The sequence below is a fragment of the Moschus berezovskii genome, chromosome 6 (genome assembly GCF_049115385.1).
Source record: "Moschus berezovskii isolate FMDL1 chromosome 6, NW_MosBer_1.0, whole genome shotgun sequence".
Taxonomy (NCBI): Eukaryota; Metazoa; Chordata; class Mammalia; order Artiodactyla; family Moschidae; genus Moschus; species Moschus berezovskii.
In genome coordinates, this window is record NC_142465.1 from 30,580,146 (window position 1) to 30,604,077 (window position 23,932).

The 23,932-nt window shown below is 49.4% G+C and overlaps 1 protein-coding gene across 2 annotated transcripts; it reads left to right on the forward strand.

Moving 5' to 3' along the window:
• The first annotated feature begins 2,813 nt into the window (after window positions 1–2,813).
• On the forward strand, window positions 2,814–17,803 carry CALCOCO1 (calcium binding and coiled-coil domain 1). 2 transcript variants are annotated; one of them, XM_055395626.2, is made up of 16 exons: window positions 2,814–2,949; window positions 5,116–5,295; window positions 5,637–5,739; window positions 6,698–6,888; window positions 8,332–8,490; window positions 8,888–9,036; window positions 10,651–10,741; window positions 12,509–12,664; window positions 12,867–13,121; window positions 13,580–13,705; window positions 14,191–14,286; window positions 14,634–14,742; window positions 14,953–15,155; window positions 15,695–15,801; window positions 16,051–16,122; window positions 16,763–17,803. In XM_055395626.2, the coding sequence occupies exons 2-16, from the start codon at window positions 5,140–5,142 to the stop codon at window positions 16,938–16,940; spliced, it is 2,151 nt and encodes a 716-aa protein (XP_055251601.1). In that variant the 5' UTR covers window positions 2,814–2,949; window positions 5,116–5,139; the 3' UTR covers window positions 16,941–17,803. The 2 variants fall into 2 exon arrangements, with proteins under 2 accessions (XP_055251601.1, XP_055251602.1); XM_055395627.2 differs by lacking the exon at window positions 16,051–16,122.
• Window positions 17,804–23,932: the final 6,129 nt, after the last annotated feature.

A 23,932-nucleotide genomic window follows, 5' to 3' on the forward strand; every position in this document is an offset into this window, starting at 1 on the left:
ACATTACTAATTAATCCTAGCACTCTTCCCTCAGAATTCTCAACACAACATTTCAAGCAGTCATTACCAATAATCTGAGTTTGGAGGGGGAAAGGTGTAATTGATTTGCAGTTTTTCTGTGACTTCCTTGCTGTGTTGTGCTTAGTCGCTCAGTCGTGTCCGACTCTTTGGGACACCATGGACTGTAGTCCCCCAGTCCTCTGTCCTTGGGGATTATCCAGGCAACAATACTGAAGTGGGTTGCCACGCCCTCCTCCAGAGGATCTTCCCAACCCAGGGATCAAACCCATGTCTCCTGCATTGCAGGCGGATTCTTTACCACCTACCAGGGAAGCCCATATGACTTCCCAGGCTCCAGAAAAAGTTATACATTCCCACTGCTGCATCTTTGCTTCAGCCTGGCATAAGCTTATCCTTTTGAGATCCCACTCTATTCAACAAAATTTACTGAATACCTAGCACACTAACCAACACACCTATTTGCTGAATTAATGTTTCGCATCCCCTCGGACCGTGTACACAAATGTTCAGTGAACACTTGTCCACCAAATAACAGCATTGTTCATTAGAACAAAGGAAGTTAGTACCCCCAGAGTTTCTGGGGTGGTAAATGGTGTATTGACTAGTTTCGCTTGAATCCTAATCCTACCACTTACTAGTTGGATGACCCCAGGTAAGTCCCTTAAATTGTCTGTGCCTCAATCTTTATCATCTGGAAAATGATAAAACGGGGATAATAATAAGGCCTATATATAAGACTGTTGTATTAATTGGAAAAATCCTTAGCATGGCTTTATTGTTGCTATTGTTCAGTCGCTAAGTCAAGACCAACTCTTTGCAACCCCATGGACTGCAGCACCCCAGGCTCCTCTGCCCTTCACTATCTCCCAGAGTTTGCTCAAATTGATGTCCATTGAGTCAGTGATGCTATCTGACGATCTAATCATCTCATCCTCTGCTGCTCTCCTTTTGCCTTCAATCTTTCCCAGCATCAGGAACTTTTCCAGAGTCGGCTCTTTGCATCAGGTGGTCAAAGTATTGAAGCGTCAGCTTTAATATCACTCATTCCAATGAATATTCAGGGTTGATTTCCTTTAGGATTGACTGTTTTGAACTCCCTGCAGTCCAAAGGACTCTCAAGAGTCTTCTCAAGCACCACAATTTGAAAGTATCAATTCTTCAGCACTCAGCCGTCTTTACAGTCCAACTCTCACATCCATACATAACTATTGGAAAAACCACAGCTTTGACTATACAGACCTTTGTCAGCAAAATGATATCTCTGCCTTTTAATACACTGTCTAGGTTTGTCATAGCTTTCCTTCCAAGGAGCAAACATGTTTCAGTTTCATGGCTGCAGTCATCATTTAAACACATTGTAAACACCAAATAAATGAAGTTATTATTTCTAGCTCCAGCTAAAACTGAGTTTTCCTATAAGTCTTTATTCTGGGTGGAAGACAAAAACCAAGAACTGAGACTTGAGTCCCTGGACAGGCTTCAATCTGCATCCACCCCAGGACCTCGAGCCATCTCAGCCACCAGCAGCTTGTTCCCTAACTCATAAATCCTGACTAATGACACAGACATGTCACTTTAATGTTTGTGAAGCCCAATGACTTATTGTTAAGTGCTTGGACATCTTCAGATGAAAGGCACCCAAGGGCAAGCACCAGATATTCTTTTCAGTCATAAAAGCAAAATACTACCCCCAAACTTGGAAAAGGCAGACGCTCCATAACTTAATGCAGGAGAGAATTAAAGCAGGCACCCAGAAAGTGCAAATCGATTCTTAGACTGTAATTCCTTTATACAGAGATAGACACAGAGAGATCATTCTGAATGTCTCAGACTACTTGGAGGGTCCAGAGCGCACAGGGGGAGCAGGATCCCCAAGTCTTTAACAAAACTCGGGGTGTGGAAGGAGTGTGAATCTTTCACCTCTCCGAAACAAAAACAGGAGCAACAATATGTCTCTTACCCTAAATTTAAGCCTATTAAGAGGCTTGGACACAGTAGTCCCCTAAGTGGCTTTTTTTCTGAATTGTGGCCCGTCCTAAACTATGCCAGGTTTCCTTTCCAACTTGAACTTCATCTTCCCCCCTTCTCTCCCAACCACCACGTTAGACAATGGTTCCTCCTGGACCTAGAGGCCACTCCAGGGATGCCAGGCCAGGATTGTATTGGCAGACCCCTGGCACTAAGACCTTAAAGTTGGAAAAAAATTGTCATTGGTACCCAACACATAGTCTTTGCAGGGGCTGTCCCTGATGTTGAAGCAGAGACACTACTGCCATAGATATTAGTTTCCTATCCCCTAAATGGTAGGGTCGCCGTGATGTAATTTCAAGGACACTCGGAGTCGTGCAATCCTACCATCTCATAGCTTTGATACTTTAGACCGGTTCCGTAACCATTCTGGGCTTTGGCTTCTACATCTGCAGAGAGTGGGTAACAAAACTTCCTATCTCACATGTTGTGTTAAAAGTAAATGAGAGAGGAAAAGTAAACAAGGGGGTGTACCCGAACGCTTCGGCCAACTCCAAGTTCTACACTAGGGGCGTTAGAGCTGTAACTCCTCCCCACCCGCTAAACACGCACATTACCAACCAGCAGTCGCCACTAATATAGCCTGCCCCCTCCCAAGGAATCTTGGGCCGTGAAGTCCTCTGGTGACCACACCCTCGTTGGCTGCAGTGGAAGGAAGAACTACGCCTCCTAGGATGCAGCGGTGAGGCAGCCACAACGGCCGCCCTCTACTCCGCCCTCCTTGCGCACAGCCTCCTGGGATATGTAGTCCCAGTTCTGCGCTGGTTCAACAGGAAAAAAAGTGCAGGGGAACCACAAACCCCAGAAGCCCTCGCGCCCACCCATCTCCCTCCCTCTCGGAGTCCGAGTGCTGTTTTTGTTGTTGGTGAAAGGTGAGGGAACAGCTGATCCGTCTGTGGGGTAAGAAAACTTGGCCTAATTTGGGGGCGATCTTATGGGGGGTCACCCCACTTCCCAATCTGTGAAAGGACTATCTAAGGGAACTGTAGAAGGGGGAGCAGGAGCGTTTGAGCGTTAACATTTTCCGTACTGGAGAAGCCATCCCCACTGTTTCGGGAGTTCTTGGTCTCATGGGGGGCCTGATCACGGGGGTGCCCTCTGACGGCTCTTGCCTCCCTCTCAGTCCTTCTCTATAAAGCGTGATACGCTTAAGGGAACTCGAGGGAGGCTGAAGTCTGCTCGTTCTCGGCCCAGCAAGACTTGGCCCTACAAACCTTCCCTTTCCCCTTACCCCCTACGCTGCTCCCCCCCACCAATCCAGAGGGCTTCACTACGCTGGATCCGTGGGGAGGGAAGCCTTCCAAGATGTAGGATGTCAAAGAACTCTAGAGCCCTACAGCGTGGTGGGGGGATGGGGACCCCCCCATGCAAATACCTGAATCTGGCTACACATACACGCCTTAGGTGCCCATAACTCTCTTTCAAACCTGGGGGATATTTCCAGCTGTTATGAATTTTGTGGGGAATATTGTCCTGGGTCCCCAGGAATGTCTTTGAGAACAATTCAGCCCCTTTTAGAAAGCCAGAATTGTATTGAAAGGGAAAAAGCATAGACTAGTTTTCACTAGGGATTTTTCAGAGATGAAAATAAAGAGACACCTCGTTGTCAATTAAGTCTCCATTTTGGAGGGAGAAGTAGCTCCTTTTCATAGAGCTGGCCCACCTTCCCTTCTCTACTGAGTTTCTGTCCTCTTTTAAAGTCCCTGCCCACCTGACTTAAGCCTGGTGTGGGTTTGTGCTGGTTGAGGGCGTGCACGTGACTAGTGGCTGTGGTTGGTTGGACGCCCATCGCTGTGGTTGACACAGGACTGAGTTCAGTGGGCTGGAGATGAGAGTTGACAAGGGCCATCTCACAGTCCTCCACTGCAGAGTTCTCATGATTATTGTTAACCTTTCCTCACTCTACACTCAGATTTTCCAGTGAACTCTCCTCACCCAACTTAGAACACCTTTTCTTCTTAATCCCATCCTATAGCATGCCTCTAACTACCAGTCCAAGCAGATGGAAGGGTTCAGACATTTAGAATTGAAGCTAAGGGGAACAGAGAAAATGAGGGGGAGGGGAAAACTAGAGATGGGTTAACAAACAGTCAAACCAGTAGGTTTCGAGCCCTGCTCGAGACCTGAAGAGAAGAATGTGAGGTGCTTTCTGAACTGTTTCTCCTCCTCTCAATATTATGTGTACATTTCCCCATCCCAAGGCCCCATACTTCCAGGCTGTCCCTACTGGGGGTGGGGCTTTCCTGGCTCCAGGCCCCCACATTCCATCTCCCCACAGCACCGCGTTCCTGCTGAGTGTTCCACCTCACCCTTGAAGCAGCCGCCTCCAGAATGCTTGACTTTCTGGAGTAATAATTGAGGGAGAGAACCTGTATTTCCTTCCTTTCCCTTTGTCTCTTGGATGAGAGTACAGGCTTTTATTTTTTATTATTATTATTCATGGCATAAGACAGCCAAGAGGTGGGAAGAGAGGGTGAGAGTTCTCAGGCTTCAGGATTGGTCAGCCACATTCCAGCTGCAAAGACTGACTTGTTACTTTCAGAGATGGTTGCTGTTTTCAGGTGTCGTAAGTCATTTCTGGGTGCAGCTGGAGTGAGCAAGGAGACCTGCTCAGAATGAGGGGGGCCCCACGCCTCAGCTGGAAGTTGAATTCAAGAGCCAGAAGATGTAGGCATGGGGTGAGGAGATGGAGGCTGAAGACTTTGGAATATTCAAGGCTATTAAGGGATGAAAAAGGAGGGACTGACTGCAGGAAGCAGAGTCTGGAGTACTGAGGCTTGGTCAGTGGGGCTGTGAAAAGGGAGCAAAAATTAGATCTTAATTCTAGGAAAAGTCTGTGACTCAGAGGGTGCAGTGTGAGACAAGATGTGTACCAACTGTGAAGGCCAGACCTATGCCCTAGAAACAAAGATTGATACCTTTAAAGAGTCCTGTAACTCACAGGGGTTGGAAACCAGATACACCTTCATCTCCAGGGGAAGGGGCTGTGGGTGCGTAGGGACAGAGTTGTGGGGCAGAGAGGTAGAGGGGAGAGACTTTTTAGGATATTAAATCTTTGTTTCACAGGAGGGCAGATAGCTCGAGACCAGAATGGAAGAGTCATCACTAAGCCGGGCACCATCCCGGGGTGGAGTCAACTTTCTGAATGTAGCCCGGACCTACATTCCCAACACCAAGGTGGAATGTCACTACACACTCCCACCAGGCACTGTGCCCAGTGCCAGCGACTGGATTGGCATCTTCAAGGTATCCCTAGATCCCCTTTGGGCTCAGGTTCATGGGCCATGGGTGGTTTGGAATAAGGGAAATGACTTGGTTTCTGGATTCTCAACCTCATAATGATAGGGAAGAAGGGAGAAGGATGTCAGAAATGGCACAGGCCATTTGTCTAAGCAAAGCCCACGTTCTTCCTATCTTAACCTTGCTCTCTCCTGACACTCTAGCATCCCTCCACTTTCCCTGTCTCTCAGCATCCTTGCCACAGCCACATCATCCTGCCTGCCCCCTGCTCAGTCCCTCAGCCCTTTGCACCATCCGGAGCTGGGAGGTGCATCGCCATACCCCTCTCCCACTGTGGGCTCTGACAGGTGGAGGCTGCCTGTGTCCGGGATTACCACACGTTTGTGTGGTCTTTGGTGCCTGAAAGTGTTACTGATGGTTCTCCCATCCACGCCAGCGTCCAGTTCCAAGGTACAAGGAAGAGGGAAAATCAGGAGGGAGGGGTCAAAGGGATGGAGTTTGGAAGAGGGTAATGGGCTCACCAGATATATTGATAGAATCATGTGAAAATCATGGGATTTTCACAGCATCAGGGGTTCAGACATGAAAGGAACAGTAAAGGGTCAATAGCCTTGCCTTCTAAGAAAAAAGAAGGGAACTCTTCCTGTAGAATTAGAAGATAGGGAAGAGGGAAAAGTGGCTTTGTATATTCACAAGAAGATGCTCATTAGATTCTGAAAGCATCAAATCTCCACTCTAATAGTTATAAGTGTTTGACCTTGGGCAAATTACCTACCCTTTCTGTGTCAGTTATCTTAACAGTAAAAGGGGATGCCTGGCTTATAGGAACAATATGAAGATTTAAAACGATACAGATAAAGATGTTAATACAGTGCCTGGCACATAATGGGTATTCAAAAAAAAGATAACTAGTGTTGTTACTGGGTTTCCCTAGTGGCTCAGCGGTAAAGAATCACCTGCCAATGGAGGAGATCTGGGTTCAATCCCTGGGTCAGGAAGATCCCCTGGAGGAGGAAACAGCAAGCCATTTCAGTACTGTTGCTTGGGATATCCCATGGACAGAGGAGCCTGGCAGGCTATGGTCCATGGGGTCGCAAAAGAGTCAGACATGACTTAGCAACTAAACAACAACAACAGCATTGTTATTATTGTTGTTGTTGTTATTAAGGAGGGTAGGTTTGGGCAAGAGAAGAAAGAGAGGGCTAGGCAGAAAGGAGGGAAAGAGTATCCCAGGGATCAGAAATAGCCTGTGGAGACGGAGAGGAGAGAAAACAGTCTATAAAACAGGGAGCAAGGGGCTGGAGCCAAAGACACAGGATAATAAGACACACCAAGGGGAAGAGGGTCTGCTGAGCACCTGAGGGCCTGGCATCATGTTGGGGTCCTGGGTCTGTACTTTTCCCCACAGCCAGCTACCTGCCCAAACCTGGAGCCCAGCTCTACCAATTTCGCTATGTGAACCGCCAGGGCCGGGTGTGTGGGCAGAGTCCCCCTTTCCAGTTTCGAGAGCCACGGCCCATGGATGAACTGGTGACCCTGGAGGAGACTGATGGTGGCTCTGACATCCTGCTGGTTGTCCCCAAGGCAACTGTGCTGCAGGTGAGAACAAAGCAGCAGAGCTGCTCCTGGGCCCAGGCCCTGGGGGATAGCGTTGCAGGGGGCCCCCTCCCACTTCACCGTGCCCTCACTGTAGCCTCGGCTGCAGACCTCAGTGGGAGTTACACAAAGCCTTGCCTACAGGAAAGTCTCAGTCCAACACAGTCACAAACACATGGTAGGAAAGCAGACTGCTCACAGGCCAGCATCACTCAATATTTCCTAAGAACTTTTTGAACCTCCCTCTCCTGGGGCTGCATCCTTTCCTGGGCTCTAGAGGAAGATGCAGAGGGTGGAGGGAGGCCCCCTTGGGGAAGGAACGTTCCGAGGGAGGGAAGGATGAGACCCACTTCCAGGATGAGTGAGGAGGGAGAGCAGATCGGTAGGGCCCCAGACCTGTGGAGCAGCTACCCATGTGTGGCTCTTCAGCACTTGAAATGTGACTGATCTACACTGAGATGTTTTGTATGGATGAAATATACACTGGATTTTGAAGACCAAGGATTAAAAAAGGAATGTAAAAGATCTCAATAATGGTTTATATCGATTCCATGTTGATTGATCGACTGGATTAGATGAATGAATACCACCTGTTTCTTCTTATTTTCCTTAAGCGTCTACTAGAAATTTTTAAGTTATATATGTAGCTTGTATTATTTTTCTATTGGACCAAATAGAGAAGAATTAGGGAGAGGAGGCAGATGTTAGCAAGGAAGACTTCCTGAAGGAAGGGGAAAGATAGGGCCTGGTGGAGAAGGCGTCCATGCCCCAGACAAGAGGACAGGCCTGAGGAAGGCTCAGAAGGTGGAAATGAGTAGTTTTGATTTACACAAACTCCTGCCCTCTGGAACCATCTAAACTTATGGAATCCCCAGCAGTATGGGAAGAAGATGCTCATATCTTACATAAGTCAGCCGTGGGTGAACTCCTACCCACTTTCTGTTTTTACATTCATTTTTCTCATTTAAACCTTCCAACAATCCAGGCTAGGGACATGACAGATGAGGAGAGAGACTCAGAGAAATTAAGTACTTTGTTAAGAGTCACCTAGCTAGTAAAAAAAAAAAAACGTACTGGAGATTTAAACCCACATCTGTCTGACTCCAGAACAAATAGGGTAAAATTAAGGGAGCCATCCCTTTTGTCTGTGTGGATTGAGAAAGACTTCTGCCAGGTGAGGAGTTCCTGCCATTGCTGGGCAAAGAAGGGGCAAGACCTCAGGGGGAAAAGAGAAGAGGGTTGGGCAGTTAAGAGTTCGGGGAGCTCGTGTGTGATGGGAGGTAGGCAGGATTTGGTAGCACACCAGGCCTTCCCAACTCTCCTCTTTATAGCCTGCACTGATGTAACTTCCCCACCCTGACACACATCTGCAGAGTGGTGGGGACAGGACCTTGTGGAATGGGCGCTTCACAGGCAGAACCCAACTTCTCATCCTGTCCCCCGTAGAACCAGCTGGATGAGAGCCAGCAAGAGAGAAATGACCTGATGCAGCTGAAGCTACAGCTGGAGGGGCAGGTGACAGAGCTGAAGAGCCAAGTGCAGGAGCTTGAGAAGGCTCTGGCTGCGGCCAGGCAGGAGCATGCGGAGCTAGCAGAGCAGTATAAGGTGGGAGTTGGGCCGGTGGGGGGAAGGTCCTGGCTGCCCACCTGGGGTCCAGAATCTAAACCCAGTAAAATGAAGACAATGAAAGGGAGATGTTAGTGGGCTCTTGATGGTTCTGGCATCAAAGATACAGGCTGAAGGGGTCACAAGTAGTAGTAAACTGGTGGAAGACTTGTCCCAAATTGATAGCGAGACTCAGTTCTCTGAGTCACAGGAGTGCTGAGATAGGGTGGAGGTGGCCATCTTCACTGGAAGGGGATGTTCCTTTACAGTTTCTTCTTCAAGGAAGGTGACCGGGTAGAAGAGTAGATAGTCAAACTTAGGAATTCTCCTAAGCCTTTAGTTCACTTATTGCAAGGTAAGCCTCAGCTTCTCTCTTCTTGGGGAACCTTAATTCCAGGGGCTTTCCCGGTCCCACGGGGAGCTCACAGAAGAGAGGGACATCCTGAGCCGACAACAGGGAGACCATGTGGCCCGCATCCTGGAGCTGGAAGATGACATCCAGACCATCAGCGAGAAAGTGCTGATGAAGGAGGTGGAGCTGGACAGGTGAGGGGACCCCTTCTACCCCCATTACTTCCCTTTGCTTCCCGTGACCCTCAAACCTCAGCCTCCTATGTCAGGCAGGCAAGACCTGTCTGATGGTTTCGCCTTCCCTTCTCAACCTCACTCAGCATATTCCAGTTCCTAAGGATATCTCTGTATGCCAAGCTCTCTTCCATCTTTCCTAACCTATTCTGTATTCCTTACCTTTAGAAATAATCATTAGTATTTATTGTGCAGTGAAGGTGAAGCAGGAGCCCAGAGTGCAGGATTTGGAAGAACGGAATGGACAGAATCTTCAGCAAAGCATAAGATTAGACTCTGTTCTCATTATTAGGAAATTTTAGAACTGGTGATCCAGAAATGTTATGGGATCTTTGCCCTGAAAACAGATACAAATCATAGAATCTTAGCATTGGGAGAAACGTAATGTATTTAAGAGGGTATGTGAGGGAAGATCACTGCCTCCGAAGGTGGCCTCTTTGTCACAAAGCTGTCATTTTTTTTATCTCTTGTGTCATATTTACTCTCCTGTAGCTTTCCTGATTGGTCCTGGTTTAGACCTCTGGAGCCACATAGAATAAATTTCTATCTCCTGCTAGACAACTATTCTCTGTACCAGATAGCACAAATATTGGCCACCTCCCTTGCCTCTCCTTCAGATTTTCACCAGGAGAAACACTTCTTTCATCAAATGACATAATTAAGTTTCTTTCATTCAGTGCTGGTAGATTTAATATCTTTTTAAAAACTCTTTGGAGAAAAGCAGCATGCTATACAAGACCCAGAGTAAAAAGCGAGTTGGTCCCTAAGGCCTCTTCAGTCTAGGATGTGTTAGTCTTGCCCTAGGGAGATACTAAATGTCTAGGTTCTAAATCATGGAATAGAAACATTGGGATCAAACCAAGCATCTGGAAAAGATCAGGGACTGTCTCGACCAGGGGTCAGCAAACTGTGGCCCACATGCCAAATCCAGCCTACTACGTGGTTTTGTGTAGCCTACAAGGTAAGAATGGTTTTGACAGTTTTTAATGGTTGAATAACAGAAGAAGAGTTATATTATGTGACATGTAAAAATCAGATGAAATTCAAATTCCAGTTTTCATAATAAAATTTTATTGAGACATCCAGGCTCATTCATTTACATACTGTCTGTGGCTGTTTCCACACTCCGTGGCAGAGTTGAGAGGTTGCCACAGAGTCCACACGGCCTGCAGAACTAAAATACTTACTCTCAGGCCCTTTACAGAAAACATCTGCTGACTTCTGACCTAAATCAAAAGTTTATCATTAATGATGACTGACCCCTGTCTACAGAAATCCGGATTCCAGTCTCTCAATTGAGTGCAAACAACTGGGAAGTCATCAACAGAGCTTCCCTCAAAGTGATACACAGAGAGGAAAGAACAGCTGTCTCTTCCTAGACTGTGTTCTAAAGCCAGCAATCTCAGATACTTGGGGCTTAGACCTGGATTATTTTGTGTTGGGAATTTGGGTGTCCCAGAGAGGTGGAGTTCTGGGCTAGACGAGCCCCAGCAGAAGGGCTGATGACAAAGTCTGAGTCTTAGTTCCTTCTCTGGAAACCGAAAAGTCACCTGACATTGTGTCCACCACTCACAGGGTTAGAGACACGGTGAAAGCCCTGACTCGGGAACAAGAGAAGCTCCTTGGGCAGCTGAAGGAAGTGCAGGCAGACAAGGAGCAAAGCGAGGTAAAGGGCTCCAAGTTGGTTTGCTCTCTCAGTTGTCCATCCCATGTTCTACTATAAACTTACTTCTATAAATTCAGATGTATAACATTTCCTTATTAAATGATGAAAACAATTAGATAATTTTGACGGATACCAAACTTTGAAATTGGAGGTTATGAATGACTGTTTCGTTGGCCTCAGCAGCTAACCTATTTCTGTATCGTGTGTGGTTATACAGTATTGAGTACACCTTGAGTCTCACATACAGATTAGTACAAATGATCATTTTTAAGCTTCTACCTTGCAATCTCAGTTCACTCTTCACATCAATAGAAAATACAGTTGAAACTTTATTCTGAGGTTTTCACAAAAACGAATTAACCTGGAAGCACATGTCAGTGCTTGGGGATCTCCAGTGTGCTAACATGTGAGTCTATGCATTGTTTTCCGACATAATTTTTCATAATTTGGAAGAAACTGAAATCAAATATTTAAGCTTCCAAATGGCTTCATCAGAACCCTAGGCTTCCATGGGAGATGGTCTGAAAACCATTTGCTCAGCAGTGAAGAGTAGGTAGAATTTGAATGGACAGAAATGAGAGGGAGGCCATTCTAGGAACAGAGGAAGACACGAGCAAAGGCTTAGAGTTGAGAATACTCGGGGCAGTTGAATGTGTGGGTAAAGAGTTTGCAATAAGACTTATGTCAAATTGGAGAGGTTCTTGAATTTAGTCTTTATTCTATAAGCAGTGAGAGGCATTGATGATATTTTAAGTAGAGGACATGTTGTACTTAAAGAATGTTCTTGCTGCTGCTGCTGCTGAGTCACTTCAGTCGTGTCCGACTCTGTGTGACCCCTTAGACGGAAGCCCACCAGGCTCCCCCGTCCCAGGGATTCTCCAGGCAAGAACACTGGAGTGGGTTGCCATTTCCTTCTCCAATGTGTGAAAGTGAAGTTGCTCAGTCGTGTCCGACCCTTAGCGATCCCACGGACTGCAGCCTACTAGGCTCCTCCATTCATGGGATTTTCTAGGCAAGAGTACTGGAGTGGCTTGCCATTGCCTTCTCCGAAGAATGTTCTTAGAGAATATTAATCTGGGGATTCCTTGGCAATCCAGTGGTTAGGACTATGCACTTTCATTGCTAAGGGCCTAGGTTCAGTCCCTGATCAGAAAACTAAGATCCTATAAGCTGCATGGCATGGCCACAAAAAAGAAGACTATTAATCTGATTGCCTTGTGAGATTATTCAGTGATCCAAATGACCAGAGCCTGAGCTAATGTGGTCATGGTCATGGTGACAGCAGAAAAGGGAAAATGGCTGTGAACAAGATGAAGGATGGAGAAGCATCCATCCTGTGGGCTGCTAGGGAGAGAACAGAACCACCAAGGTGTCCAGCCTGAATGACTTGGGACGTAGTTAGTACCATGGACAGAAACAAGAGTGTCAAGGACAGGGGTGGAGTGGGAGGTAGAATATGGCGCGTGTGAGAGCTTACACGACATCCAAGTTGAGTTTTGGTCTAAAAGGAAGTGTAGGGGAGCAGACATGAAGCATGGGATGCCTAGATTCACATAAGAACCCAGGCTGTGCCACTGCAGATGAGACATTCAGGATTGAGTTGCTTTGTGCTGAGAACCCAGGAAGGGCTGGCTGGCCAGGGCTGAAGGCTTGAGTTTGTATTAAATCTGAGGAGTGGAACCGTGGCTTTTCTCATCACAGAGGTCCACCTGCCCAGTCAACCCAAATATGTATTCCCTTTCCTTACCTCCTCTCCACCTCCACCAGGCTGAGCTCCAGATGGCACAGCAGGAGAACCGCCGCTTGAATTTGGAGCTGCAGGAGGCCAAGGACCGGCAGGAGGAGCAGAGTGCTCAGGCCCAGCGACTGAAGGACAAGGTGGCCCAGATGAAGGACACCCTCGGCCAGGCCCAGCAGCGGGTGGTGAGTGAAGCCCCTGGGCAACAGGAAGTAGTGAACGTTCCAGGGCTGGTTGTAAACAAATAGGGGGAAAGAAATGGCTCAAGACGAAAGAACCCAGTCCTGAGGTCCTGATGCAATGGGGGACAGGAAGGAAACTAGTTGTATTCCTGGCTCAACAGATGACTCCTGGGAGCCCTGATTCCATCTCCTCCTTTCTCCCGAGGCTGAGCTGGAGCCCCTGAAGGAGCAGCTTCGAGGGGCCCAGGAGCTCGCAGCCTCGAGCCAGCAGAAAGCTGCCCTTCTTGGGGAGGAGTTGGCCAGCGCAGCGGGAGCCCGGGACCGCACCATAGCCGAGCTGCACCGCAGCCGTCTGGAGGTGGCCGGAGTCAACGGCAGGCTGGCCGAGCTCAGTCTGCACTTGAAGGAGGAAAAAAGCCAGTGGAGCAAGGAGCGGGCAGGGCTGCTGCAGAGTGTGGAGGTAGTGGGATGGGAGATCTGCAGGTTCCTGGTCACTATTGTCCCCACCTCAGTGTGGTCAGATCCCCTGGGGGGAGAGAAACAAGGGTGAGAACCTTCCTAGACTTAGGGGTGAGGAGGGCCCATGAGGAAGGTATGTTCACTGTCCCGGTGTGGCCCCTCCCTGCAAGGAGTGTCCAGTTCCTGACCTTCATAGCACCTGCCTTTGTTAACATCTTGATTCAGATACACATTCCAACCTACACCCCAGACCTGCATGATACCCATTCCTACTTGGCAAGGCGCCTTGCTGTCAGAGCCCTTCCTTCTTTCAGGGAATGAGGAAGGCAAGAAGGGAAGATGTCCCTAAATGGCTCCAAAACATTCAGTCCAGTAAAGAAGAGACACAGTGAGGAATGGCACTATTACCAGTGGCATCCTTTACCCTTACCCTCCCGTTTGCCTCTTTGGCATCTCCAGGCAGAGAAGGACAAGATTCTGAAGTTGAGTGCAGAGATACTTCGACTGGAAAAGGCAGTGCAGGAGGAGAAGACCCAGAGCCAAGTTTTCAAGACTGAACTGGCCCGGGAAAAGGACTCTAGCCTGGTGAGGCACCCAGCCTTCCAAGAGCCCCAGGCAGGGGCCTCCCGAGGCATCAGTGCCCCTTCCCTCTGCCTTGGCTGTGGCCTCAGAAGTGCTGAGCACTCTCTTCCCTGGTGGGCAGCATTCCACTTGCAGGCCTCCCAGCCCTTATTGGTCAGAAGCCTGCCATGTGCCCTTCTGCTCTCAGCACACATTCTGGGCCCAGTGGGGATGACTCAGGAGAACTCTAGAGTGGCCCTTCTCTGACCAAGGCCTCTGCACCCCAGTCCAGAGGCAGTCCTCCCAGTCCCCACTTGGGAGGTGGAGGCAAGGACTCAGGTGAGTCTCCTGCAGTTGATACAGGGCTCTCGGAGGAGGAGAGTCAGTCTTCCCATGTGTTGGGACAAGCGAGGAGCAAAGGCATGAAGTGTCGTGGTTCTACGTTGTGGCATCCAGGTTCTAGGAGGCACATTCTAGGCTCAAGATTCCATCTGGCCCTTTCCCCCCAGGTGCAGCTGTCAGAGAGCAAGCGGGAGCTGACAGAGCTGCGCTCAGCACTGCGTGTGCTCCAGAAAGAAAAGGAGCAACTACAGGAGGAGAAGCAGGTAAGAGCCCAGAACCGCCCCTGGATGCCTGAGTGGAGGATCGAGGGCTGGGAGCTCGGTATCTTCTTGTCATCTCTCGACTTAGAGATGGGCATCAGTAAGAAGGGCCCAGAGACTGAAAATGGGACCATGGCTCCTCTTAGAAGCCCACCTGGCAGGACAGGGGAGGATTGCTGGGGGAAGCAGGGTGGTCGTGGGGGGAGTGGAAATCTGCCTTAAACCCTCCCACTCATTGATGAAGGCATCAAATTCTGAGGAGCTCAGAGATCACCCTGGATGAGGGGAAGGCTTTGTGGGGCTGTCTGGTTCATACCTTCTCAGCCTCTCACACTTCTCCCTACTTGCAGGAACTGCTGGAGTACATGAGAAAGCTGGAGGCCCGCCTGGAGAAGGTGGCCGATGAGAAGTGGAGTGAGGACCCTGCCACAGAGGACGAGGAGGCTGCCGTGGGGCTGAGTCTGTACACCCACAGTCTTGTGACCCCCCATCCAGCTCTCCCTCCCCGTGTTGGAAAAACACCATGTGACCCCCTGGGAGCAGCCTCTGCCCTCTGTGTTTTGCCTTCTTCCTTCCCAGACCCTGGTCCCCAATTTGTTAACTATATTTCTCCTCCAGAGAAGCCAGAGCTGATCCAGCCCTCTTCTCTGCCTGCTCCCTCGCCTGCAGGCTGCCCAGCAGCTCTGACAGACTCGGAGGACGAGTCTCCAGAAGACATGAGGCTCCCACCCTACGGCCTGTGTGAGAGTGGAGACCCAGGCTCCTCCCCTGCCACGGGGCCACGAGAGGCTTCTCCCCTCGTGGTCATCAGCCAGCCAGCCCCCATCGCTCCCCAGCTCTCAGGGCCAGCTGAGGACAGTAGCTCAGACTCGGTGAGCAGAGAGGAAAGTCTGAACAGGGGCAGGGACAAGGGATAGGCCCAATCCCAAGTGGCCCAGCCTCCAGAGCAGGGAGCTTTAGCTATACAGGGCTCTCTCTTGGAGGAGAGCAGGCAGGCCCAGGCTGTCTTTAAGGCCACCCAGCAGACACCACCCCAAAACCCAGTCTGACCCAATAGCTCCCTGCTGCCACCCGCTCTTCCCATACCTGTTCCCTTCCTGTGCACCAGCCCCCATCCAAGTGCTTCTCCTGGGACTTCCTGGCAGTCCAGTGGCTAAGACTGCTCGCTCCCAATGCCCAGGTTCCATCCCTGGTCGGGGAACTGCATCCCACATGCCATGATTAAGACTCAGTACAGCCAAATAAGAAAAATAAATATTAAAAAAAAACATGCTTCTCATGCCCCACTGTTACTACAGCCCTCTGTTAACAACCTCGGCCTAGTCTGCTCCTCCCTTACCTGCCCCAGCACTCTGCTGCCCCTGTCTTGGGACACTTCCCCAAGACTCAGCCCTATCCCTTTGATGCCCAGGAAGCTGAAGATGAGAAGTCGGTCCTGATGGCAGCTGTGCAGAGTGGGGGTGAGGAGGCCAACCTGCTACTTCCAGAACTGGGCAGTGCCTTCTACGACATGGCCAGGTGAGTGCTCAAGGGGGCAGACAGCAGGGAGGATGCCCGTGGAAAGGGCATCCAGATGAACAGTCCTCAGGCCCTTGCACCACCTCCCTCTTCTTGGCCCCAGCTAAGAAAAGGAGATGCAGTTGTGTTGACACAGAGAATGACCCACCCCCGCAAATCATTGGTGCCCTCAGGCAGTCCTCCCACACCCTATCAATGCATGGGCACACTCAGAGGCCCTGCCTTTAACTGACTTCTGTGTTGTTCTAGCACCATCCTCCGTGGAGCCCAAATTGCCCTGAATCCCCTCTCTCCTGCCCTTACCCCTTCCCCAGCCACCAGGTGAGTGCCTAGGCTCTGTCGGGTTGAAGGGAGGTGACCACGGCCCCCAGGGACAGGAGCAGAGAGAAGACTGGGGTCCAGCATCCATCTGATCACCCCTCAGATGCTGTCCCTCCTCTCTGACTCCCCTGGGCAATCCTTTGGGTGGGGGATTCAGATATCAGATTGTGCACCCCCCCGCCTTTCCTTTTCCCCTGCAGGTCAAGAGGGGAAGGCAGGGAGGCAAGAGAGGTTTTATCATCCAGCCCCCAGCTTCGCCTGGATATGAGATGGGCTCAGGGCAAGGAGGAGGTGATGCTGTCATCCTTCCAGGCTGGAGCAAGAAGATGAAGGACGATGTCAGACTCATTTTCAGCCTCATTAGGCAGCAGACGGAGATGGAGGGAGGAGAGCAGGAGGTTGGGGGAAGGGCTGTGTACTAGAGCATCCAGCAGGGGCTAAAGAAAAGATGGCATGGGGGAGCTGGGAAGCTGAGGCTTCCAGTGCTGTGGGGAGAGGGGTACCGTGAGAAGCTGGGAGAGGACATTAGGAGCAGGGTCACGTGGGAGCCCACGTGTGTGGGTCCCTCTCCCTGAGGTCTGAAAGCCGAGAAGGCAGCAGAGCGTGCTGACCCTCTCTTTCCCCCTCTGTCTTTCCCTAGTGGCTTTGCTGTGGGTCCCTTGACAGAGGCCAGCACTGGGGGCCCCGCCACCCCTCCGTGGAAGGAGTGTCCTATTTGTAAGGAGCGCTTCCCAGCTGAGAGTGACAAGGACACCATGGAGGACCACATGGATGGGCACTTCTTTTTCAGCACCCAGGACCCCTTCACCTTTGAGTGACCCCCCCATTCCCAGTCCACACACAGACACACACGTACACAAATGCACACACTCATGCATAGACATACACTTAGGTTTCATGCCTCTTTTCCAACACCCTCAGCTCCATGATATTCTGTTGCCTGAAAACCACTCCCATGTGGTTTCATCCCAGGCTCCCCAACATCATCCTCTCCCAGCTGGCTCTTCTGTCCAGGCAGGGGTTCCTTCTTGGAAGCAGTGGCTGAATTTACTCCCTGAAAGCGGTTTTGGAGGAACCAAGATGGAGGAGGCCTTCTCTGGGGGGAATGGAATCGCCCCCTCCTGGCCCCGGTTGCTTCTGTTAGTCACACCAACCACTGCACCACCGCACACTCACACACTCACACACTCTGTGCCCCAAAGCCAGTTCCTGGGGCATGCCCCCCCCTTTTGTTCGGGGTCTGTGTTTGTTTACCTGAGTTTTCTCTGGGGCCTGCATTGACATCATGACCTCTTTAGGCCTCTTCCGGTTCTGAGCTTCTCTGTTTCCTCCTCCTATTCCCCCGCTACCTTCCATGCCCCAGCCCAGCCTTTTCCATACCATTAGATATTAAGTTTGGAGGTTTCTTTTGTATTTTTGAGGTTTTCTGTACTTTATCTCCTGTCCCTCTCCACCACCATCCCCCAGGGTCCTCACATGGAAAGAAATAATGTACTTGTGCCTTCTCTGAGGGATGGGGGAACAAATGGTCCCAGGTGTCCCCACTTGCCAGCCCTCCCTCGCTCACCATGTTCCCCCTCAGCAATAAGAGCTCCCCTCCAATTGCCCTTCCCCTGCCAGTAGTTGAACAAATATATTTATATGATATGTATAACTATTCTAATAAAACGTGTTCTTATCATGTGGTGTGACTAGAGCAAAGATGCTCAAGACCTCTGGCTCTTAGACCTTGGTGGAGGGAAGAGGAAGGGAGGAAGGGCCCCCCCCCAGCCCCGTGCCTTAGGGAGGAGGCTGGCAGTATTTCTCCATGGTGCCTCCTGATATACTGGCCACCAGTGGGAAGTGAGAGAGGAAGCTTTGTCTCGGATGGGGGTCCGGTTGGGGAACACTGCAGTGCAGGAGGGGGCAAACCGAGGGGGAGGGGAGGGTTGCTCCGATGTAGAGCAATGTGGGACCTGGGATATGGGCTGAGGTGTGTGTCTTCAAAGTTGGGTGAAGTTTCCACCGCTGAGACCTTTACTCTCCAAAGCAGCCTTCACTGTACCTGAGCCAAAGGACAGACATTACTTCCATTAAGAGTACACCCCTTTGAGTATCAGCTTGGTAAAAAATGTCCTAAACCTCCTATCTCTAGAATTATTTGAATTTCTCCCAACCCTGCCTCCCTCTCTCCCTCTGTTGCAATCCTCAGATACCAGTATGCACGTGCAGACTCTACAAACACAAAAACACATTCATCCACGCTAACCAGCTTCACAGGCTAGACAGACACACATGCAGCAGCATAAAGCATGAATTAAGGACCCACGTGCTCGCCAAGGCTCTCGGCAGCACCTGGCATTAGCCAGGTTTACAGCCGACTGTTCTCCACTCCAGATGCTCCCTTATCATCCACCCTCCATTCCCTTCAGGGCCCATGGATGGGCCACCCCCACCATTCCCTCTCTGCGCCCACCCGAAACCTTCCTTGCCCACCCCCTTCCAACCCCACCTGGGTGACATCGTCCATCCTTCCTCCTCTCACGTTGCTGTCTCCTAGCAACCCCATCTCGTTCCCTGAATCCCTTCCAAGGAAATTAGAGATAATGGATCTCTCCTCTCTCCATCTCTACTCCTCTTTATTGATCCTCCTTTAATGAAAGTTAATTATAACAATGATTTAATTAATAGAATCCCTCTCTTCCTTTATTGCTTCCCGTATTAAGACTATTAATAAATACGAGCTGGGCTGACAGAGGCATCCATCACCCGCCTGGGATTCCCCCAACCCTCCTTTTTCCCTCCCCCTTACCCCCTCCCTCTCTTGGCCTATAAACTTGCCGGGGTAGTGGGGGTTAATCAGAGAGGAATTATGAGCCAACATCCCCAGCAGGAGGTGCATTTAATGAAATCACTTGTGATTAATGTCTGGGGGAGGTTGGGGAAGGAAGAATATGGAACCCAGACATCCTGCTTCTAGAAGGGTACACCGCCCCCTCAGTGCAAAAGAGGAGGAAGGGAAGCAGAAACAGGGACCCAGGGCCTTTACTGCCACCCCACAGCCCCTGCAAAGCCACACACACCCTGGCAGGAGCCACATGGGTAGCTGCACAAGGCCATTGACACAGAGGCTGCCAGACTTAGAGTGCTTCTGAGGAGTGTAGTGTAAGTTTCATTCTTTCCCACCTCCACAGCTACATGGGTCATTTTCACCTCTTTCCCTTCTCTGCAGCCCAGTTCTACTTCACCTTCCCAGTCTACTCTGCACTCCCCTCCTTCTTGAGGCCCCCCAGTCCCTCATCAGACCCCTCAACCCAAGTATCTAGAATTTCCAGCCCCTCCCTTCTCTGCCCTTAGCATGTCTTCTGGTGTGCAGTCTGCACCTTCAGACTAGGAGTTCCCTGGAAATGTAGAACGATTTCTCTTCCTCACTTATGATTTGCCTACCCCAGGTGCCAGTGCCTGACACGGGATGCTCAGGGGAGAGTAATTGACTGCACAGGCAGGGAAGGAAGGCAGCTGGGTTCCCTCAGAGTTTTCTCCTACTCACAGTGTGGTATTTGGCAACTCAGCCTTCCTACTGTTCCCCTCCTGTAATGGATCATCTGTCTTCCTTTGCTTCCCAGTACTCTTGCAGAAAGTGATGGACCTGAATGGGCTCAGACAAAGTAGCAGCAAATAGGAACTCAGTATTTGGTGAGGGATGAATGAGTCCAAACCTCACTCCCCCCTTCACAGAACCTCAGTGGCTGCCTGTTACCTACAGGAATGCAATGTGTGCCAGTCGGGGCACTTCACCAACTCGTCTTTCCATTTCCCATCCTACCGTGAAGAATCCTGGACTCCAGTTTTACAGAACCACTCCACAGAAATAGGCACTACTTTTGTACGCCTCTGAGCACATGCTTTCGCCTCAAAAGAAACCTCCTTGTGAGGCCTTTCTTCATCCCCTTCATTATCCTCTGAGATACCACATGCTAGCACTTTGTCAAAACTCACTATATGTGTTTGCAACTTTTTCTTCTCTCTCGATGATCAGCAGCTTGAGAGAAGGGGTACTTAATTAATCAAGACTTGGGGAGACAAAGCTTCCTGTGGATAATGACATGGGGGCTGAGTCTTAATCAATGTGTACTTGTTAGCTTAGTGTGTGCAGGCAGACACGACAAAATGGTGAAGACCGAACTCACTAAGAAATCCCAACCTTCAACGCTAAGAAATCTTGATCCTCACTCAACTCTGAATGAGGATTGGATGTGACGTGGGAAGTGAAGCTGGACAGGTGGATCATAGACACCTCCTCATACATTTCCTCAACAAATCCTCACTGAATGCCTACCATGTTCAACAGCACCAGGAAGCTGCATGAACAGATAGCAATATGTACGCTCAAGGAGCGTACGCTCAAGGATCTTACACGCTATTGCAAGACCATGAAAGTCCAAAGAAACCAATTAGCAACCCACTGTAATAACCCAAGCCAGAACATTGAGCCCAGAACTAGGGAGTTTCCTGGTGGTCCAATGGTTAGAACTTGGCACTTTCACTGCAGTGGCCCATGTTCAATCCCTGCTTGGGAAACTAAGATCCCAAAAGCTGATCAGTAAGGCCAAAACACAGTGAGCACTGAATTTAAACAGTGTCAAGAGGCAAAGAGGCAGCATTCTTTAGAATGCAGAATTAGTGGGACTTGTTAATAATCAGATATGGGAATTGAACAGAAGGAGTTCTGTTGATTCCAGGTTTCTGCTTTCAGTGACCAGATAACCAGTGATGCCATTCACCAAGTTAATAATACAAATGGAGAAATAATACACTGAGGGAAAAGGTTATCAGTGCAATTTTGCCTTGTTGAATTCCCAGTGTCTTCAAGATCTTCCAAAGGAGACAGGACTCCAGTAGACAATTGGATAGATATTTAAGTCCAGAGCTCAGGATGGGTTTAGAGCAGAAGAGAGAAACCTAAGATCCTTGTAAGTAAAGATGATACAAGTGAAGAAAGATTACCCAGGCCTCCCCGAGTGTAGAGTGAGAGGTCAGAGGACCACGGGCAGCACTCAGGAGACCATCAACAAGGAAGAGAAGGATGGGGAGTGCTGAGCCACAGAGAAGATAGAAGAATCAGAGAGGTAGGCAGCAACTCAGGGGAGGGGAGTCAAAGGAAAAGGCCACAGCAGCAGGTGCAACAGAGAAGCCAGGGAAAGTTTCCCTGGAAATAGCTGGTTTGACAGCCAGGAGGTCACCGGCAACTCAGTAAGAGGCACTTAAGGAGAGAGTTGCAGGTAGAAGTAATTGTACAGCTGGACTTCACAGAGCCTGAAACAGATACCCTGCAATAGATATGCAATTCTTCTGACCCATGGGAACTGGGGACATGTCTCTAGTCTCACAGAAAAACAAGGACTCCTAAGTCAAGGTGTAAGAACAATCAAGGGTGGGAACCAAGATGTCTGGATCCCACATCAAAGATCCTGCTGCCTGTGACCAATCAGGTTTAGGCACTCTCTAAGCCTGCACTGCCCACATGGTGGCCACCAACCACGTGCCACTACTGAACACTTGATTTTTAAAAATTTCTTTTGCTTTTTGGCCTTGCAGCATGAGGGATCTTATTTCCCCAACCAGGGCTAGAACCTGTGCCCCATGCAACAGAAGCTTGAGTCCTAACCACTGGACCACCAGTGAATTCCCCACTAAAACACACTTGAAATGTGACTGGTATCGACAGATTTGTCAACTGCGAATTGTACAACAAATTTCATATTTAACACCAAAACTAAAACAAATTTAAAATAATGTTATATTGACTGTATGTTGAAGGGATATAATATTTTGAATCAGTTCAGTTCAGTCGCTCAGCCGTGTCCGACTCTTTGCGACCCCATGAATCACAGCACGCCAGGCCTCCCTGTCCATCACCAACTTCCGGAGTTCACTCAAACTCATGTCCATCGAGCCGATGATGCCATCCAGCCATCTCGTTCTCTGTCGTCCCCTTCTCCTCCTGCCCCTAATCCCTCCCAGCATCAGAGTCTTTTCCAGTGAGTCAACTCTTCGCATGAGGTGGCCAAAGTATTGGAGTTTCAACTATAGATTGAGTTAAATAAAATACATTATTAAAGTTAGTTTCACCTAGTTCTTTTTTAAATGTGGCTATTAGAAGATTTTGGGCTTCCCAAGCGGCACTAGTGGTAAAGAACACACCATCCAATGCAGGAGACGTAAAAGATGCCAGTTTAATCCCTGGGTCCGGAAGATTTCCTAGAGGAGGGCATGGCAACCCACTCCATATTCTTGCCTGGAGAATCCCATAGACAGAGGAGCCTGGTGGGCTATGGTCCATAGGGTCACAAAGAATCAGACACAACTGAAAGCAACCTAGCATGCATTCAGGCACTAGATTTTAAATTATGTATGTGACCCATATTAAATTTCTACTGCACAGCACTAGTATAAGCTCTGCCACTAAATAGGACCCCTACAATGTGGACATCCCTAAATTCACCCAGTCTCCCAACATCCCTCTTAGCAGAAAGAGAAATGCCTGAAATCCCAAGACTGCATTCTGTAGGTTCCTGTACGTCTCATGCTCCTAAAGCCAGAACCCATGGCAAGAGATTCCAGTGTTCAGGACCCCACCTCCCAGTTTCTCTGTGCCTGTCCCTTATTCTCCAGGTACCTGTTGATAATCAGATAAGAGCAGGAATGTCCTATTGAAAAGTAGATTTTCCCCCCACCTTCTTGCCTGGAGAATCCCATGGATGGAGAAGCCTGGTAGGCTACAGTCCACAGGGTCGCAAAGAGTCAGACACGACTGAGCGACTGAACAGAACAGAAGAGTCCCAAATCTCTCTCCCATCCCTAAATTTAAAAGCCATGTCTTCTCCCTGTTTCCTCCATTTCTCAACTCTTTCTTTGCCTTTCTGAAACCTTGGAAATCTCTCAAACTGGTAGAAACACAGCGTGGTAGCAAGCACCAGGATTTAGAGATCTCTAGACTTAGTTTCGGAGAAGGCAATGGCACCCCACGCCAGTACTCTTGCCTGGAAAATCCCATGGATGGAGGAGCCTGGTGGGCTACAGTCCATGGGGTCGCACAGAGTCGGACACGACTGAAGCAACTTAGCAGCAGCAGAAGCAGCAGACTTCAGTTCAGTTCAGTTCAGTCGCTCAGTTGTGTCCGACTCTCCGCGACCCCATGAATCACAGCACGCCAGGCCTCCCTGTCCATCACCAACTCCCGGAGTTCACTCAAACTCATGTCCACAGAGTTGGTGATGCCATCCAGCCATCTCATTCTCTGTCGTCCCCTTCTCCTCCCGCCCCCAACCTTTCCTAGCATCAGAGTCTTTTCCAGTGAGTCAACTCGTCACATGAGGTGGCCAAAGTATTGCAGTTTCAGCTTTAGCATCAGTCCTTCCAATGAACACCCAGGATTGATCTCCTTTAGAATGGACTGCTCGGATCTCCTTGCAGTGCAAGGGACTCTCAAGAGTCTTCTCCAGCACCACAGTTCAAAAGCATCAATTCTTCGGCGATCAGCTTTCTTCATAGTCCAACTCTCACATCCATACATGACCACGGGAAAAACCATAGCCTTGACTAGACGGACCTTTGTTGGCAAAGTAATGTCTCTGCTTTTTAATATACTATCAAGGTTGGTCATAACTTTCCTTCCAAGGAGCAAGCGTCTTCCAATTTCCTGGCTGCAATCAGCATCCGCAGTGATTTTGGAGCCCAAAAAAATAAAGTCTGACACTGTTTCCACTGTTTTTCCATCTATTTCCCATGAAGTGATGGGACCAGATGCCATGATCTTTGTTTTCTGAAC

What these genes read in the sequence shown, in the direction of transcription:
- CALCOCO1 (XM_055395626.2), top strand. Translation starts at nt 5,140, where the DNA reads ATGGAAGAGTCATCACTAAGCCGGGCACCATCCCGGGGTGGAGTCAAC. An exon ending in GCCAGGCCCAGCAGCGGGTG is followed by an intron (nt 12,665 to 12,866) that starts GTGAGTGAAGCC and finishes CTTTCTCCCGAG; the next exon opens with GCTGAGCTGGAGCCCCTGAA. An exon ending in ACCCCTTCCCCAGCCACCAG is followed by an intron (nt 16,123 to 16,762) that starts GTGAGTGCCTAG and finishes GTCTTTCCCTAG; the next exon opens with TGGCTTTGCTGTGGGTCCCT.